General features: G+C 40.7%; 1 protein-coding gene across 3 annotated transcripts in view; it reads right to left on the bottom strand.

Annotated features, from left to right (window-relative positions):
• agap3 (ArfGAP with GTPase domain, ankyrin repeat and PH domain 3) overlaps window positions 1–20,027 on the bottom strand; it is a 109,349-nt gene that overhangs the window by 42,736 nt on the left and 46,586 nt on the right. For all 3 annotated transcript variants that reach the window (XM_063885819.1, XM_063885820.1, XM_063885818.1), the window contains exons 2-9: window positions 17,396–17,454; window positions 14,951–15,038; window positions 11,032–11,117; window positions 8,677–8,818; window positions 8,034–8,168; window positions 5,755–5,882; window positions 5,405–5,560; window positions 354–437 (exon numbers count right to left, since the gene is read on the bottom strand). In XM_063885819.1, coding sequence (XP_063741889.1) covers window positions 354–437; window positions 5,405–5,560; window positions 5,755–5,882; window positions 8,034–8,168; window positions 8,677–8,818; window positions 11,032–11,117; window positions 14,951–15,038; window positions 17,396–17,454 — 878 coding nt within the window. The remainder of the gene's footprint in view (window positions 1–353; window positions 438–5,404; window positions 5,561–5,754; window positions 5,883–8,033; window positions 8,169–8,676; window positions 8,819–11,031; window positions 11,118–14,950; window positions 15,039–17,395; window positions 17,455–20,027) is intronic.

Below are 20,027 nucleotides of genomic sequence, written 5' to 3'. Positions count from 1 at the left end.
TTGTGCCTTTATGATGTCAAAAGCTATTTATTTTGATTTGATATGAGCAGGATCAATACAGGTACCAATAACCTTTCTGGTGTTATATCTAAACCTCCAGCATTCTTTTCTCTTTGATTTAGCTTCACTTGTACTTACATCGAATCATTTCTGTTATGTTATATTATGTCGCCATCTTGTGGTAAAAGCAAGACATGACAAGATCACACTGGTATACTCTATCCACTGTGATTTAAATCTTTAACACAGGACATCAACATTTAACAGAAAACAACACCTTATGGCGTAACTAGGATCATACTTACCCAGGTGACTATGACAAATGTAGGGTTGAAATGAGGAAAGTGTCTTACCTGTTTGATAGGTATGGCCCTTCCACTGCCTATGCTGTCTGTTTTACTGTCAACGGTCTTTGATTGTTCACTGGCTTTCCGTGACTGCAAGAAAACAAGAAAATCAGTCAGCAACTGAAGCAACACTAGACAGCAAAGCAGGGTGGGAGTTGTGGGGTGTGAGGGGAGTTTTTGGGGCAAAGTGGTGTGTGATGGGGTGTGTGGGTGGGGGAAAGAGAGAATGGGGGTCAGAAAGAGAAGTGAGGGTTTGTGTTTTGAGCATTGTGAAGAAACTCGACGTTGCAAAATAAAAGTCTCAAAAAGAAGCTCGAAAATTAACAGACAAGCAGACCAGCGGAACAAACAGCAGTAACACCGACGTGCAAGTTCAAAATAAAATGATAAAAAGAGACCAAACCAAGACCACAATAGACACATCTCAACACAGAGGAGACCAAGGACGACCACACATTGAGTCATGACTCAGCCCTGAAACCCTTTGGGGATCCTTCCCTCTGTGTGAGACCCAGAGCGGGCCCTTAGCGGACCAGCAGAACCACTGCTGCTATACCAGTGTACTGCCAGCTGGGCCTTTAGCATAGTCGCTAATAATGGCTTTTGTAGCATGACAAATACGTTACATTTCACAACAGGTTAAAGGGAGAGAAGGGAAAAAGGTTATTATACAGGAGACGAAAATTAGAGTTGCTTCCTCCGACTTTTGACCTGCAAAACCTGGTCGGACAAAATCATTTTGAACATTTTAAACAACATTACTGTCAAAAAACGTTAGTACATTTCAATTTCTGGTCATGCCTGTGAAAGGAAGATGTGGTTAGACAGTAAATACAACTTTACATGGAAATAAGTTATTTGAAAAAAAAAAAATCCCACCCCAAAACAAGTAAGGATGTGACACAGGTAGGGACAGACATGAGTGTGTATGGTCTCACTCAGAACATGAGAAATGTCCAGTCATCAATGGTGAAGAGGTAGAGTCTGAGTTCAAGTAAACCAACTCTGGTGTTTATATTTTTTCCAACATTTTATTTTTTTAATGATGACTTGTTTAGCTTCTATACAGACACCATACAAAGCAAGTCACAAATTCACTTCAAAATATTCAACAGATTGAGCCAAACATTGCAGTTCCCACAAAATATAGGATGAACAATAAAGGCATTATTTCATATACTCCTTATATGTATGTACTTTTTATAGAGTACCATTGTAAATAAAATACAATACAAGATATACAGCAGTCTATATTTTCGTCAATCCGCTCATGATAGAAAAGCGATTATGCAAGAGTTCATAATCTCTGTACCAAACCTAAACTGAGGAAAATTAAAATAAATAAATGAATAAAAGACAATCGAATGTGCAAAAATAACTTAAAATAAATAAAACAAATGTTAAGTTTAACTACATTCATACAAGTCGGTGCAACCCAGTGTCATTTGTTGGCAACGTTCAGTATAATATCTCTCTGTGAAACCTCAACACCCTGACACTCTACGCTGATTTTTATGAAGGCCTTCATAAAATAACCCAGAACTACTCTAATCTAAAATACCTCTATGATAATACATTTATACCACATGTTTCAATTTCATTCAATACTCCCTGGAAAACAAGAAGGAATCAAATAAAACCAAACCAAATGAATGTAGGAAATTCGAAAAGTAAGAACAAAAAAACAACTTGGCATGTCTAGTCCTTGAGTCCTCATTTATGGCGAAAGGCAGTGTGATGTGGTGTAAGGAAAGGGTGTGTCCATTGGGGCGGCTGGATAACAGTTCCAAGAGTGACTTGACTGTACAGCGTGTGTTTGTATGGCATGTCTGAATGGGAGTGGGGGAGGGTGGGGGGGAAGGGGCGGGCAGGGCATTTCCAGAAGAGTCCCTAGGGAGTCTGTCTCGCTTTTGACAGTCTACTTTGAGCGCGCTCGAAAGAACTCGACTTTAGGCTGTGATAGACGCAAAGTCCTATGGTTTCCATTTAGTGCAAGTTCTGTGCATTACCCTGAATGCAGTAAAGCACCGAGGGTAAAGCAGCGTCGAGCTGTAAGTCCTCAATAAATAATCTTCTCTCTACCGTGATTGGCAAAGCAGGGGGACTCTTTTTAAACGATCATGCTCTTCTAATTCGGAAGGAGTTGGAAAGCCCTTTATGTTGAAGAAAGGTTGGAAACAGAAGCACGAATCTGCAAATATTGAAAAACAGGGTCAAATGTTTTTTTTTTCCTTTTTGTCTTTTGTTTTGGTTATGGTTTGTTTTTAAATGTGGAGATCCAGTAACATGTCAAGTGACTAAAAACATGGAATGGGAAACACCAAATGGCAGACATTAATACATGGATTAAATGAATAGGAATGGATGAGTGTTATGGGATTAAGTATAAAAAATGCCGTAGTATTCATCTAAATTCCCAAACAGTGTGCTTTTCAACACAAAAAGGGACATACAGCCTGAGACGTCAGGAACAACAGATTACAAAACGGATCGTTTGGAGTTATTGACCATGGAAGCACTAGGAAAAAATATGTGTACTGTGCTGACACCTAGTGGCCGAGGACAGTTATGGCAAAAACTGGGTTGAAATGATTGTGGTTGGTGAAATTGATTTGTGACGTTGGTGAAAAGACGAAGTGATAAAATCATCTGTCATAAAGCTTTGAGTTGTTTACTTACGGCAAAAACAATATATTTTAAAAACTAGATTGATATTTTTTAAGGGTCTTTTCTAATTAACTAAGTCTCAGATGTGTTTTTTTCGAATTATGTTGGGCTTAAGACGGAACCCAAAAGTGATTATCTTTCCTCTCCAACAGTTAACTTGATAAACTGCACATTGAAAGTGGAATTCTTTCATTTCAAAAGTCCCATTGCTTAGCAGGACAATATTTTACCTAATTATAAGTGGACAAAATTAATTAACTGCAGCAACTTTCTCTCTAATTTAAGAACAAAATACCTTGTATGTAATGGCTTGAGTAAAGTGAGTTTGATAAAGTGAGTCTGATATTGATCCGTCAAAGCTTGTCTACTGATGACATTAAGGCATATTTTCTTTCTGAATACTTCTCTTTAAACTCCCTCAAAATTAACATAAAATGAACTACTTACAAGAAAACATGAAAGCTTTCTGAATGGCAGTCTGCTGTCTATCAGCGAGAGCAGAACTTTTATAGAACTTTGTTACACAGATGTCAATATATATATTTTTTAAAACAGACAAAGCTAGGAAAGGGTGGTCCTCGATATTGTTGATGAAATATTTTCTCTTTCTGTTTTGTAAAATGGCAAAAAAGGTTGGCACGGCAAGTCTTCGTCTCCTTAGCCCATCGCACTCTTCAAGTGTCACTGAAGAAATGTCGACATCGCCCTGTTAACTTCCCGTTCCCTCCTCCTCCGCTTCCTCCTCCTCCTCCTCAACTCCCCCACCCTCACTCCTCCCACCCTCGGCTCGCTGCTCCTCAGAAGGTCATGAGCTGAAACTCCCGCTCGGCTTGCCACTCCGGCACCCACACTGGGTAGGTGGCGTGCTTCGGTATCTCCATGACGCGGATGGGGAGAGGCTCATTTCTCTGGTGGACATGGTTAGTCACTACCTAGCAGGAGGGGAAGGGAGACAACAAGGGGGAGCTAGCAAACAGCCTGTACTGCTTGGAGGCCACAAAGCCTGCGGCTCCCAAAGCAGCCGGGGTAACAGGGAAAAAGGCAGTAGGAGATATAGAAGGGGGGTGGGGGGGGGGGGGGTAGATAGGATAGGATAGAAAGAGAAGGAGGGACAGAAGAAGGCAGGAGGGAGGAGACAGGGGTCAGAGGGCAAACAGGTGAGGAGGAAGAAGACAGGTGGAGAAGGGACATTTTAGAGGTGGGGAAGGGTAGATGTATAGGGGAGGAGTTTGGAAAGAAATAATCTCATATAGCCGGATCCTTGTCTTAGAAAGCAAACTAAATTGTGGGATAAAAACTGGAATAAGTTATACTTTGGAAAAGCTGACTCAGGCATTCTGAAAACCCACATTGGCTTTTTTATGGAGGTAAAACAGCCTCTGCAGGACTATTTAATTGGGTTAAAAACGTCTTTTTTAAAAAGGAAAAATAGTTTCTGATGAGCTCTCCGAACTCTCAGAGGCAGAGGGCTGGCCATGTGAGATTAGGAGAGGCTTAGCAACAAAGAAGAGGCTGGTGTAGAGAGGGCAGAGGGAGGAGGAAAGGGGGGAGCAGGCTGGGTAGAAGAAGAGGGCAGAGGCTACAAGTAAAAGACAAGCTTACGACAGCTAAGGAAATTAGAGTGGTTAGTGCACACATACGCTATTGGTTAGAGCGAAGGGCAAATACGACAGGACACGGGGTTAAAGAGCAGGCAGACAGGGGGCGGGATACTGGTAGTGAGAACTTGGGGGTCGAGATCGGATTTGGGCCAGGTTCGAAGTAAAGATAGGGGAGATTTTGTTTTTAAGAATCAGGGAGATGGCTGGGCGAGCGTTTCTGTCTGGAGCTGGGGCGCTGAAGAGGGAAGGGGGTGCGTTATTAGCAGCGTGTAAACAGGGCATTGGCTGGCTCTGCCTTTTTAGTTTAGCTTGGAGAAGTGGCATAGGCGGTTTGTTGCTGCTGTCTCCTCCCAAAAAGGGAAATCACTGCAAAGAAAGGATCTAGTAAAAATAAGAGGGGGAGGGGGAGGGAGGTCAAACATTAAGAAAGTGCAGAGGGCCTAGTTATGGGTGAGATGAGAACTAAATCCATGGGCACTTACTACATCCAATTGGAAAAGAAAAAGGACATGAAAAGAGTTGTTTTCCACAGTGTTTATCTTTAGTATTTGCTTTGAAAGAAGGGTTTATACTTCTCGAGCATATTTGGGGATCTAATTTAATTTCTATTCTCCTTTGCCCTTTGTGCTGTGTGAACAAGACGCTTTCTTTGCCTGCATGGGAGGCAGGAGAAGTGGCTTTGATGCATTTGGAGCTACCCGTCTCCCTCTGGTGGACAAAGTGTGCTTGGCAACATGCCTTCTAGTAGTGTGAGTGGGTGTTGCTTTGCATCAGCTGTCGCATACTTACTGTGAAAATGTTGGAGCGGCGCTTTGACTGCTTGCGGATGGGCGTGGGCGTGTTGGAGGAAGCGATGGTCTCAATGCGCATCTCCCGCTGACTTATGCTGGGGGTGGAGGGAACGGAGGAGGAGTAGTCGCTGAACGCACCCCCACCATTGGCCGCCTGGGGAACAAGAGAAATTAAGAGGAAATGACAGAAACAGAAGAAGGGAGGTAGGACGAGAAGATGGAGAGATTGAATGTCAGAGAGTATTGATACTGAGGGACATTCTTTTTATTTTCCCGCACGGATAAAAGACGTTGTCATTATGAGAAGGGTCTAAAAACAGTGTGCCGTCTGAGATGATTTGAGTTTACCTGGTTGATGTGAACAGAGGGGATAGCTGCAGCGGGGACTGAAGAGTGGCTAGGAGAGTTGGGGAGAGATTTGCATGGACCAATAGAGAGCTGCTGCTTTTTCCTCATGGCCACAACCTTCTGGGCAACTGGAGAAGAGAGACACAGTAACACACTGTTCATTAATCCTGTCAAATGACTCCTGATAGAAATCTTTTTATTAAAAAGGAATTTGGAGATCGGTTACGGAGCAACAACAACAAGAAACCCGATTAAAACACGTTCCTCTGGATAGTTACTACATTTCTTCTTTCTGAGATGAACACTATCACACTTCTTAAAGCTCAAATTACATTTTTTTTAAATATGCATCTGCGGAAAACATTAACCAATCATAAACATAACCTATCTTCTGTTGATCCAGAGTTCGAAATGACTGTGGACATTTTCAAAAAAGTGCTCAAAACACATCTGTTTGTCAGTTAATCTCTCTCCTCTACATTTATGTGACCAGGACTTTGTTTATTTCTGTTTTGTATCTTCTTATTTTCTCGTGCCTCTTGTTTGACCGTTCTCCTTTCCGTCCCCCCTACGGCCCTTCGTCCTATCGTTAAGCGTCCGTGGGTTTCTCGAAAGGCGCTATATAAATCAGAGTTGTTATTATTATGACTTGGATCATGACTTTTGTTTAGGAATATATAGGGATATTGTGATAAATGGTTACTGACGATAATCAGAAGATGTGGAGAAGGAAGTCACTATACCACAAATGTACAAATATAGACTCTCAGTCCATTCGAGCGTGATGTTTTTTTAAGCATTTTCTTTAAAAGGTGTCATTCTCACTACAAAGAAATGTAATAATCAAATTGTCTAAAAGTAGTAAGTTGTAAATAAACAATTGTTAACTTAATTAGGGAAGAGAGTAAGCTAAGAAAACTAAGGGCAGCTATGGCGTTATAAAGTTCAGCACATATGCACGGAACATTTCAACATAGTCTTCCTTGAGTGCTTAAAAACAGAACAGTATTTTTCTGTTGTTGCTTTATAGACAGAACACCAACAGAATATTAAGCAAATGGAGTTCAACAAAATAAGCAAAGCTAATTCCAGCCAGACGAGGAAGCATATGAGCACATTATCACAAGCACCTCGCGCCATTTGTTTTCCAGTCAGGTAATAAGCAACATACTGCAAGGTGGCTCACACAGATCTCCTGGGGGGAAAAGTACCTCTATTTCCAAGAAAAGTAATCATACCAAATTATGCCTGCAATTTTTTTGGTGTCATTCAGTGAGCTCTACAGAGAGCTGTTAGCCAAATGAGACTATTGTCCCCATCTGAACAACCTGATTTGCCATGCAACTGGTGCGACCTGCATTTAATACGCGGCACACACCGGTGAGGGACTGGGTGGAGCGCGAGGGAGGGGTGGAGATGTTCGTGACGTGAATTAGCACCAGGGGGAAAGAGAGATGATTTGATGTTACGCCGACAGCTGGGACCATAACGCCCGGCTGCCTTCTGCTAGCATGGCAAATCCAGAGAAGGCAACAGATACAGAGCGACGTCGCCAAGCAGCCGGAGCTCCTTCATCTTGTTTAATTATTTCAAATTGGACTTCAGGAAGCAATTACGGCAAGGAGAGAAGACAACGTGCCTGTGCATCAAGTCAATGACATGCAAAGTGAACGTTTTGTTACATATTCAGATGTTTTGTGTAGGGATGACAGGCTTTGAAAAGAGCTGCAGCCTTAGGGGATAATGTGCCAGAGTTAAAGCAGCCAAGTTTCCAAATGACAGTTTCATGACTTCAATTATGGATGCGGGAAAAACTCTAGTTTCCATATACTTTTTAAGAGACATTAAGAAAGCATTTCCCCATTCATAAACAAATGAAGATTAACTGCTAGCTTAGAGGCTCACATTGAAATCATGATTTTAGCCTCCATGATTAATAATTATAGTGTTTGAATATTGTGTTTCATTGAAAATGCCTGGTGTGTTATTATTCTAAGTGAGCCTGTTAATGTTACTGTTCACAAAGTATACTGCCAATCATTGCAGCTGAGCAAACTGCATATTAATGTGCCTGTAAACCACTCCACATGAGTCATGCATGCACAGGCATTAACGCGTGATGCTAACAATAACTCAGGAACAGCAGGAAGTACTTCACAATGAGTGAAGAGAAGAACAACTTTAACAACTTCTACCCATGTTTGACAGAAGTGACAAAATCGTCACCATGTACTTCCTGTTTATCCAATTTGTAAAAACGTTTTTGGCGCCCCTCTCACCGTCCTGGAAGACGCGCTCCACATTCAGGCCATAGGTAGAGCAGGTCTCATAATATGTGCAGCGCTTCAGGTCGTTTGAAAGCTTTCTGGCTCGCGAGTCATCGATCACTCTGGGGTTGGCAGCACTGATGGCATCTGGGAGAGGAGGAACACATATCACACAACGATTTCACTTAAATGATGAGGCTGGAAATATACAAAAGAAATACAAATTTCAGACTTTTCATTTGAACAGTAATTCCTTTTCACATATGGGCGCTGTCGTTTAAAAGAAACTTTACTAGAAGAGGAGTAAGTTGTTGGGAACATTTTCAGCTGCAGATTAATGCACATTGGATTTGCTAGTGTGTTACTCCGGCAGCAGGAGGGTGTGTGTAGATTAACTAAAAATAAACTACAGAGCCCATGTTCACTGTAACGAGAACACATGTCACCCACTGCGACAGCGCGGCTCACTGATGTCTTCTCTGAGTTTTTAAGCAACAAAGACGCACACAGAATTAAGCTAGGGTATATAAAACTTGTTAATGCGACAAATCAGTGTCCGTTTCGGTCTTGTTGTGTAAAGATAATGTTAGAGAATGTAGAGCTACATCATGGCAATATCCAGAATAAACGTGAATCAGATGTAGGGGGCAATCACCCTGTGTTCCAACGAGGACCATGGGGACCTCAGCTGTGTTCCTGTAGCTGGATAGGCGCAAGAAGTAATTGTAGACTGTCTGGAAGCTGATCTCATCCTCCAGGCTGAAGACGAAAACCACCGCATCCACCCAGGCAGCAAACTGAGGACGGAACAAAAGGGATATGTTGAAGGCAGCAGTGTGAAATATAAGCTGGCTCATGATTGCACAAGAGCATTCACACTACAGATATTTATTGTCTGGGAAACATTGCTTTTTTGCTATTTGAATGTTCAGCTTCACTCTGCAGAATGAGTAGACTGTTCATCATCCATCTGCTGGAAAGGTTATGTTTGTCTTTGCTCACTTTCATTAGGAGTTTAAGAAGTGTGAGCACCAACAACATCCCACATCAAAACTAGTTTGGAAGCCAATCAGGATGTAGCACGCAGAAACTTTAGCTCCAGTAATCAGTGGGACTTTTCAAAGTTAAGTGTCTCCGTGCAACTAAGTCCATTTTCTGTGCAGTAGACAACTTTAAGATGTATAACATTAGCGTATTCATAGATCCTAGAAGGAAAGACGTCAGTGTAATAGCTTTTAGCAATGCAATTAAGACTTTTTTGTTGGAAATTATTTTTTTAAATGATGTCTTAAAACACATTTTTAATGAATGTAATTTGTTCTTTTAATAGCTCCCTGAAATTGGCTATGTATTTGCATGCGGACAGTTTAACTGTTATGTGTTGCCGGCCTTCATTTCAGTGAAGTTTATACATACAGTCAGAAGGGGGCAGTGTAGCGACAGCCATGGTGAGTTCTTGATCATAGGCAAAGAAATGATTTTCGGCGACATAAAAGTGACTGATTAAACACAACCACTGCATTTCATCTATTTTCTGTACTCCCACTGCTATCATAATCTGGGAATGTTTGTATTTGCTCATCTCATATATTCACAATCCATGCAAAGTTTATGATCAAACTGGGGAGAGATGGTTCCCTTTAGCGCAGGAAATCAATCCTAATCACCATGCATTGTAGGAAAGAGGCTACAGAGTAGTGCTTGCAGTGACAATCAAGGGATAACTATTCCCCCCCCCCCCCCCGCACTGCCTCCATGTCCATCGAGCTTTCACCTCACCCAAACCCCCATAAGGTATGAATGGCAAATCAAGCCTCCAAGCAACAACTCTGCTCAACCTCCTGTCAGTGTGAACATAATGGAGACCTTTAATTACGCCACTAATTACACAGGCAGCTTAAAACTGAACCAAACACATTTATATTCCCTAATCTCACAGAGCGTAATGCAAGTGTACATCTGGAGATTTGCCAGGGTAGGTATCAGTAGCTGCTAATGGAAGTGCAAGGTCAAATCACACTGAGATGACATGTGACTGGTAACAATATTACTTAAGTACTGTACTAAAACATGCATTCACAAGAGTTACAACAACACACCAATCTTTTAGGTTGATACTGTGAATGTGTTTATACATTAGGCAGACACAAAAAACCTTTAGAGTTGTTTATTTCACCATCAGCTATTTTTAGTCTCAACTAACTCCTGAAGGAAATATCTGGCTCGTGAAAGATAAGTGCCTCAGTGTGTTCACCGGGTAGACGCCGCTCAGAAGGTATTGTTTAGTGTCAGAATGACTATAGAAATTGCATCAAACTTAGTGAAGCCAACTTTTTTCAAAAAGGTAGCTCTATTAATCTTAATTCTTCAAGTACGCACAGGGAGATCAGGTGCAGAATTTGACTACCAAAAATGTTTTGGCTGGGCTTACTCATTGATCTGTTGTTGCCCCTTAAGTGCTTTTGAAAGAACAGGCACAGAGTGCTGTCACGCTGCTCCAAACTGTCCTGCAGAGAAGCAATGGTCTGTCTCTAACAGTTCTCGCCTGCATGACAGTTTCTGTCTGACACATCTTGCAGCTTTGGCGTTAAGAGACGTTTTTTCAGGATTAACACTCTTACTGGGATTCAAAACACAACATTATATTGATTCTTTGGACACCTATACAACTTTTAAACTCACAAAATCTACCAGGATATGATTTTGATTTGATTTAGCGAGCTGCGATCGATAAGAAACAATATCATACCCCCATTTAAATAATTCAATTACGTTTATATCGACTGGCAAAAAGTAACAAATATGATCTGACAATTTTATGACCGGGCCGACTTTATTTGAATGAAAAATAATCTATACTTCTAATTATTTTTCCCTATAAAGTGCCACACTTTTATGGGCTTGGATTGAAATGGTGAAAAGCACAATGTGAATTTATTGCGTTTTCACTTAGGAACGATAATATTGTGTTGTTGATTATTAAATTCTGCATCATGGTTATACACCTTACCTGCAATTCTGGAGGCCCTCCCTCGTCTCTGATCAGAAGTAGGTAGCTCTGTCCATCCACCACAATTTCCTTCTTGAACCGTCCACCTGAAGAAGAGACATTTGATAATTATTTTTTATTAAAAAGTTGTGTTTCAAGGTCATTCTTATAAACTTGTAAAGTCTGGCCATAGCTGCTGCAGGATGAAATTGTTTAATTTGAAAGATGTTATTAACTGACCACCAGGGGGTTCCCAAGCAGAAAAAGACTGCAGACACATTTCACACTCATTAATCACAAAAACAATGAGGACATTCTGAATACCAAATGTAATACCAAAACACAGTTCGACATGGCTCTTAAAGTTTGTAAAGACATGTATGAGACTAAGTGCGATTCTCAATTTAGTTCCCTGAATGTGTTGCCATTACGATCATATGCCAACAGGAAACCAGGTCTCGCTGGAGCCAATTACGTGGGCGAGAAATTGCCATTTAGCGTGTCTAATGCACAGCTGCTGAAGGAACAGGTTCAGAGCCACTGCCACAAGTCCTGGAGAGGCCTAACTTTCTCTTCCAAAACATAATCAGACAGCACGTTCAGTGCATCACTTCTCTGCATGAGCTTCAGAGGGTTAGAACATTGGTTTTCACAGCATTAACATAACTCACTACACCTTGCAATAAAATTATAATTCAAGGATGATAATTTCAGAAAGGAGACTAAAGGAAAAAAGAGGCGATGGGAGATCAAATCAGAGGCAAAATACGTCTTTGCTGACGCGCCTCGGGTCACAGCATGTCCACTAGAGACTACTGGGGAGCGAACACCGTTCAGCCTTGAGTTTCTCCCTTTTTAATTTCTTCTCTGATAGAAATGCATATTCCTTGCCGCTAGCAATGCTGGCTGCAGATAAAGAAGAGATCAGTGGAAGAACTATGCAGTAAATTAGATTTAGCATATCATTTGAATAGTTTGCGATTCCTGCAGAGATTAAAAACATTCAAATGAGAAAGTTGGAAGAATATAGATGTCCCTAGGAGTGAAATGGTGCCTTATGAATACGTAAGAATATGCTGAAAGCCAATTGACAAAACTGAATAATGCACCAATTTGACAAAGTCTGGGAAGGATTTGGAAATGTATCAAACTAATGGTGCAGTGGATGTGAACGCAGCCTAAAAGTACACCTGTTACAGATTTCCTAGGAGTTTCATAAGCAGACACGTTATTCAAGTTATTCATATGGTTAGATAATAGTCCGAGATTGGAGATCACAGAGATCAGCCTTTCAAGCTTCTTGATTCTCTCTGCAAACCTGCATTTCAAGAACTACAGACCTTACATCACAGAGGAGCTGTAAGGGCCATACAGTAGCCGAGCCCTGTCATTTTTAATAGGCGGACAGTATTCCCGTCTCAGCAAGCAATACATATCCACTTGAGCCACACTTCCACCCCGTTAAGTCCACTTTAGCCCGCTTGGCAAATAAGGGATTCTCCCTTTTGCACAGCCTCTGAAGTCCTTCTGCATACTGGTTGTGTAACAGAGAGACACACACGTACCACCAGCCAGCTTTCTTCTTTTTTTGTAACTCAAGTCACAGAGCTTTGGGGATTCAGACAAAGGACTGAGAAACTATGTGTCTGCATGTCTCTGAATCTTGTCTAAAAAGGGGAAAAAGATGAGGAGGATCTCATTACACAGTTAGAAAAACTGGATCAGAATGATACAGAAAACCAAAGATTTATCAGAATACTGCGCTTGGCAGCACGTTCACACGCCACGACAGATTATGGAAAGTCTCTCTGAAATCAGTTTCTGTACTGAAAGCGAGCAGCTCCGGTGTGAACATGGGTGGAATTTGAAGTAAACATTTCAGTTGTGTAATCATCCAGGATGCTGTTGTCTTTATATAGAGCTGAGCCAATACAATGCATCCAAAGAAAAAAATCCTGGGCTCTGAATAATAAAAGACTGAGGCAGGCTACCATACCTCTTTTATCACTTTTCTACATCACGACGAAAAAGCGATTATGAATAATTTCAATGTGTTGCTCAGCCTTACATAAAAAAAGAGGCGACTAACAACGTTGCGGACAGCCTACAGAGAGACGGCAAGTTGGTAGGCACGGTTAACACGCAGTAAGCATACTCTGCTTACACGGAGGCTTAGACCTTGACACAGAGCCACAATCCAACAGAGCTCCATCCGGTGTTGCTATGGAAACACACCCCAGTATCTTTTTTCCCCAGATATCATAGCAAAAGCCCAGGAACAAATGACTAAAGAAACAGCCATCACTGAACCGTCCTCTGCTGGGCAATGCTTCTGCACTAAATACTCAATTTTTAGTGAAGCCATTAAAGCAGATATGAAACAAAGAGAGCCGCTAATTTTGAGAAAGGTATGTTGTATCACAGCAGCACGCTGCAATGGACATATCTGAGCTGACATGTTTCCTAGATGACAGCAAAAAATGCTTGTTCTGTTATTTTAGCATTTCCAACATTGATTTCTCAAGGACTAATTAAGCTATGAGGATTTTTTTCTCCCCCGGTGCAGCAAAATGCCAGGAACTAATTATGCGCTTCATGTCTCCTCCTCCCTCTAATTACAGTAAAAAGAAACACTGCAAACCACTCAAAAATGATCAGTTAACTCTGGGTTGGCTAACATGCTTCTGGATTGAGAGGAAGAGTAACATGTCAGGCCAGAAGGGGGGACATTCTCATTATGATTTTGCTGATAAATGTAAGAAAATCTAACTTTGAAATCTCGAGAGTGAATTGAAATGGCGAGGGGTCTCTTTCTGGAAATGAACCTTTCTAAGCTTGGTTAACTGCCTCGCTCTCCATCAGGACATCCAGGAGGTAAACGGCCCCTGATTATTGTACAAAAGGTACATTTACAGTCCTTGAGAAATGAGAAAGGGTTTCGTTTAGTTTTAACAATCGGTAATCTTCACAGCCCTTACTCAGGGGTTTTTCTAAACCGGGTAATAAGGCCGTAAAATGTTAACGTGCTGCCACAAAACAATATTCCTGTTCAAAATAATGAAAACCGTGTGAAATACAAACGTCAGACGGCAAAGACAGCTTCTTTTTTTTAAAATATTTTTTAATGGAGCTCCGAATAAATAGGGGATGTATGTCCGGTCAATCTGTGGATTTTTGGCAGGCAGCAGGCCTACACTTAAACTGTGATTTCTGAATTCAATTGCTTCTTTTACCTACCTTTTTTCTTAGAGGAAGTAAACAAACCGTAACTATGGATTTATTTGTTGTTTGAGGTGCAATATATGACTCAGCAGCTCCGAGACATGAAGAACTATTATTTTGCGCTTTGCTCCAGTGCATTCTTTTGCCGGAAAGTGGGCGGGGACGTCACTTTGCCTGGAAGTGACGTTAGCGCCCTCATACTATATTTTTCAAGAAAACCTTGCATACTCATTGGAAATGTTATGCTTTGTCATGATCTTGCCAATTCACATTTGAGGAGAAATAAGAGAAATCTATAAGAATGTATCAAGCCAATTATCAATGGTGGCATCACAAAGCTTGATTTTATCCAAATGCAACATTTGAATATGAACTTATTAGAAAAAACTCTCATAAGGCGTCATGTAAATATCTTTATATTCTCAGCATAATATTGGTACAATATAGCAATCATTGCCAAAATGCTTGAACAAAAGAAAACTTATTTTCCAGCCTGCAGGCTTCTGTATAAGTTCCCTAATCAAATGCTTTTCAAACACCAGATTGTAAGCAATCTAACATCAAGGCTTCGCTTAATTTGTGAGAGGCTGACACTATGGAAAGAAACGGTTTCAAATTCAGTCAAGGTTTTGCATTATTCTAAACCCTTTACACATTGCTTGAGTGTCTGACGTGTATAATCCCCTCTGAATCCACACTTCCAACAGCAGACTCTTACCTTCAGGAGACTCTTCCTGCACATATGTGCCTGTCAAGTACCGGTGGACCAAAGCAGACTTTCCACTGGACAGATTTCCCACAATGCCCTGTAAGGCGAAGAGCAAAATACAGTGATTATTTCTGACAGGAAAAGCATGACAGGTACAAACCAGAAACATATGTGGTCTTGAAGGACAATAATGATGACGTGAGAAAAAGTGTCAGCACAAGGTCGTCTCAGTTAGTGTTTCCGGAGATTTAAACTTCAACTCTATCCACTGAGTAAGGTCACGAAATTCAGTTTAAAGCTTCGGAAACCCAAGGTTACTGGAGCTTGTGTGTGAGGATTTGTTGTTGACAAGCGGCTGCTTCCAGGGTCAAGACGGAACATTCAATCTTAACCATAGCAGCGGTTTCATAATCTATCGACTGTTTCCTTTTGATAGCATCAAGATCTATATTATCAGATATTTAAGAATTTCACGTTAACTATGTGGAAACAATTAAATAAATGTGCTGTTTCTTTTTCAAACAGTATCAAATCTCAGTTGTTTGAGTTTTCTTAAGTTCATCACCTGGGAAAGGTTTTCAAAACAGCCTCTACTTATAAACAGCCTTATCATTAGAGCAAAACTGGTAAATCAAAGGCTTGTAAAATACAATACTGCTTTGTTTCTTTGTATGTAAATGCCTAAGTAACTGTTACACCTGAATAGAAAATATCATGTTGGTTGGCCGGTAAATACCATGCAAATACAAAATATAAAGGTGACTCATTTTTATTGAAATGGATCGCTTCTCTTCAAGTACATTTCCCTTCAATACTAGCATTTACTGAAACAAACTGCAGCCTTGAAGGTACAAAATAAAAAAAGGAAACGCATTGAATACTTAGAAAATGTTGGGGAGTAATGGAAAGTACATTTGGTTTGTAGTTAAGGAACAAAACCCTGAAAACCACGATCTGTTTATTTACGCCGGCTGGTTATAACATTATGAGGAATGTCCTCCAACATCGGTTTGGTTGCAATCTCCCCCCCAGCTTCCTCTCCTTGGTGTCTAGACCAGACCTGGCTACAGTGCCTTCAGGGGGATGCATGGCGGAGGGTGGGCTGAAGATGCCAGCACGTCTGGGAAGAACAAAGTCTGCAACATGCCTCATCTCCTCCTTCTCCTCTACCCACCATCACCCTCCTCTTCTTTAGATCATTAGTGGGTGTTAAAGTCAGGTATGGTTCTAATTACAGGGAGGTTTGAGGCACAAGAGAAAATATCAGTTTAAGGCCTTTCCCAGCCTACCCCCTCTCTATAATTGAAGTGTATATATATACCATGTGGTACCCCAACAGAATTGACTATGAATAAGCTTTAAGTTAGCAGTGAAAGCAATGAGTCAACAAAAATCGACTTTGAACGTACCACTGGAGCGGTGTTCCTGCTGTTTTAACGGTTTGACTTTGTGACCTGCTGGTATATAGCCCTCATGAAAATTAAACGCTGTATCAGCACTAACCAGTACAACACTTTGACTCCTCTTTGTAGAGGTTTGGATTTGAAGTGCGGACTTGATAATCAAAGGAGGGAAATGAAATAAGGTTTGACCACAGTTAGGTAGTCATTATGAAACTACAATAACCTGGTACAGCTCACTGTTGTAGCAAATGTTTAAAAGGCTTTCTCACCCTTTGATCATTTAAACTAATCATGAGGAAGTGTTTTGACCCCACTTCTTGTCATTATTACTGTGATATGAACAAGAAGAATTTCTAAATAAAAGCTTCGTAAGACCTTCTTTTCAGTATGACCTTGTCGCTTCACAGAAGTCTTTGAACATTTGCAAAAAAGAACGATTGCTATTTGGAGACATTTTATTCATTCTTCCCAGGTCCATTTAACAAACCCCTGTGTGGAAGCTGCCAATGAACACCTCAGAAGCACAAAAAGGAAAACAGACGCATTTAAAGTGTTTGAAGCCACTTGTGAATTTCCCCCCTTTGTATTTCACTGAAGTTTTCTCTTATGCAAGGCGTCACAACAATTAATTCATCTAACACAGAAATATTATTTAAACCGTCAGATTGGTAGAGAGCACTTTCTAAAGCCTGCTAGTCTTTATGGGTAGAAGGCATTAAATCATGTGAAGATGTTAGTTGTGCATTTGGCAGTGTGTGTGCTTCACTGGCGGGTGGGATCAGACCCAGGATGTGTCACTAGTCTAGCCCAAAACTGTCACTCATTTCCCGTTTTTCTGCAAGCCACCCTGCATCTCCATGCCAACGCATCTCATTAAAAATCCCCCAGTACATGCCAAGGGAAAAGTCCAGCCAATCTCTCTACTGCTCCCTCATTTTAATATGCAAAACCAGTATTACAAGGACAGAACAAGTTTTCCCATTGACATTTAAATAGCCCAGTAAGATGAAACCTCAACGGACTGTTAGAAATATCAAAAAAAGTTACTCACCACTTTCAGCTCTGGGACTGACCGACTCAATGTCCATTCCTGGCTGTTGACGAAAGAGTCTATAAAGGAAAAGGCAAAAACCAAAATTAAGTCAAGCAGAATTGAAATATATTTCCAGCTGTTTTACCCAATTTGACTCCAGCTACAGATGGCATTAACAGAGTTTTCCATTGGACGATGGCAAAGCTTATACTAGACCATCAACAGTGTGTGCAACATGTTTTGTGGTGGATTCAGCGGGGAATCGTTTGACAAAGCCCATCCACAGTCTGGTCAGGTTTGTAGTACACTTCGACGTAGTGGCGGATAGAAGTTTGTGATGATCTTTTACGAGATTGTCATTTCATCTGGTCTTTTCAGTCATCTTTTATCTCCTGCACAGTAAAACTTCACAGCTAACTTCGGAGCAGTTTACCGTGGACTTGCAGTACCAAGCTTACTGAAGTAAAAAAGGTCAAATGGTTAAAAGGATATAGCATTTTGAAACTGGCAAACTTTCAACCTTTATTTACACCATGCCCTCCAGGCGAAGCAATCTTTCTTTTTATCTTTGCCATTCCACTTCCATCCCAATGCGGATTCAAACAATAGTATCAGAAAAAAGATCAACAACATAACGCATGAGAGCTGCAACACCTGACAGTTATTTTGGGGGAGCAAAAGGACAAAAAAAAGAAAATGTTTTATGGCTAGTTTACTTTTTTTAACTGACAGTAAATAGAATCAGCTTAATGATCAATATAAAAGTAAAATTCCTGAACAAAACTCATTCAAAATATTCCCATTTTCTCCCATACTTATTTTCCCATATCCATATTAGTACATATTTAAAACGTATAAACAGACACAACTTCCTAGAAGGGATTGTGAAATACCTATGGTAAGAACAACCTATGCAGCCCATTTCAATCTAAGGTTTCAACACAGTACAATCCCTGAACAGGACTGAGTTAATCCATTTCAACAGACAGTCATTACCAGGCTTGATTCAACTCGTTTGGATTTTGCAGTGACATTTAAAGACTTTGACTGGATAATCACACTTTAAAAAAAGGCCACAATGAAGAACAATACAAACTCTCAGAACTAAAAACACAAATGACTAGCAGTGCCAGTTTCCCACAGGGATGGAGTACACAATTATGTGTCATAACAACTATTAGAACAAAGACCACCTTCCTGTTCTGGATCATGTTTTTTCTCACCATCTGAACCCCCCAAGAAGAAGATATCATCTACAACATGAGAGTAGACTATGTCTCCAGGCGACAAGGTGTGTAATACCAGGTAAAAGCCCCATACTCGCTCCCCAATCTAAACCACAACAATTTAAGTGCTCACCCTAAACAGGCAGTCATCGTTACAGTAAGCCTGTTTGTTGCAGCAATCATGGTTTCCTTTTGAGCTTGAGGCGATGCTAATATAAAAAGAATGACAGCATAAAGAGTAAGGGAACCACTGTCACTTTACCGAAAAACATGTTGCTAATTTATCTTCAAAATGTATGCTAAAAGCCTGCATGACTCATAGCAACGTAGACCTGAGCCAAACATTCCTTATCCCCACTTCAATTCAAGTAAAAACACCCCCTGCTAAAATGTTTGCTTATTTCTGACCTGTATGCACAAAGAGCCTTGTGCTCCTCTAAGTGTCTCACTTGTTGTGGGTGAAGAGAAAAGTTCATCCCTAACAGAAGGGCCTTTCAGCAAGCATTGTGTGGAGCAGGGTAGTCTTTAAACAGCACGCCTCATGTTAAGCCCTCTCTGTGTGGGTTTGACATGTCTGAACAAGAGTGAAGACACCCATCTGATTCAGTATCAGTTCACTCAGACAGCATCAGATTAGGCTGCTTGGATTTCCTGTCATTATGTTGGGATTTATTATTTCCAGCTGCAATCCCTATACCTTGACATCGTGATCTTTATTTATAGTATGTTATTTTCCAGTAATTTGAGGGTAGAAAAAAAGTTAACATTTACAACTAGTAATTAGGCAAACACATTGAAAGGTTCCAGTCTTTAGCACTTATTACTGCAACAATGCAACATTAACAACGAACCACTAAAGACAGAAATAGACTTAAACAACAAAGAGTTAGTGTTTGAAACATAATAAAGAGAAACCAGCCAGATGCCCAGATGTTTTTCTCCTGTTTCCGAGTCCACACAATCATTTTTTCAAAAAGGCAAATCCATACGTAATGCAGGAAAACTAAGTGTCATTTAAAGGAAACACTGTATACTGTAATTGGAAGCTGCCCACTTTGTCTGCTGCAGATACATAATTATTGAAGGATAACAACACCACTTATGTTTCAAGAAGAAAGGAAGATGAAATGATGAGCTTACACACAAAATTGGGCAGTGCCTAATGTGCATTAGAAGTGTTTTAACCCAATCTTCTGATACATTTCCTCTCACAAACACACCCATTACCATCTGTAAAAGGTTAAATGAAATGAAATGAAAAACAGAACAACCAGTACGGTCCCATGCAGGAAAAAAAAAAAAAACCCTAATTGAATCCATGTGCTCTGTGTTACGTCATTCTTTAAAAATGAGCATCCCCACATTACCGTGTCCCAGAAATGCCTATGGAAACAGAGAGCCCCTGCGTTTGCGATGCTTTGAAA

Source organism: Eleginops maclovinus, chromosome 6 (genome assembly GCF_036324505.1).
Source record: "Eleginops maclovinus isolate JMC-PN-2008 ecotype Puerto Natales chromosome 6, JC_Emac_rtc_rv5, whole genome shotgun sequence".
Lineage (NCBI taxonomy): Eukaryota > Metazoa > Chordata > Actinopteri > Perciformes > Eleginopidae > Eleginops > Eleginops maclovinus.
Note: the sequence above shows the minus strand (reverse complement) of the source record. Positions and strands in the feature narration are given on the sequence as shown.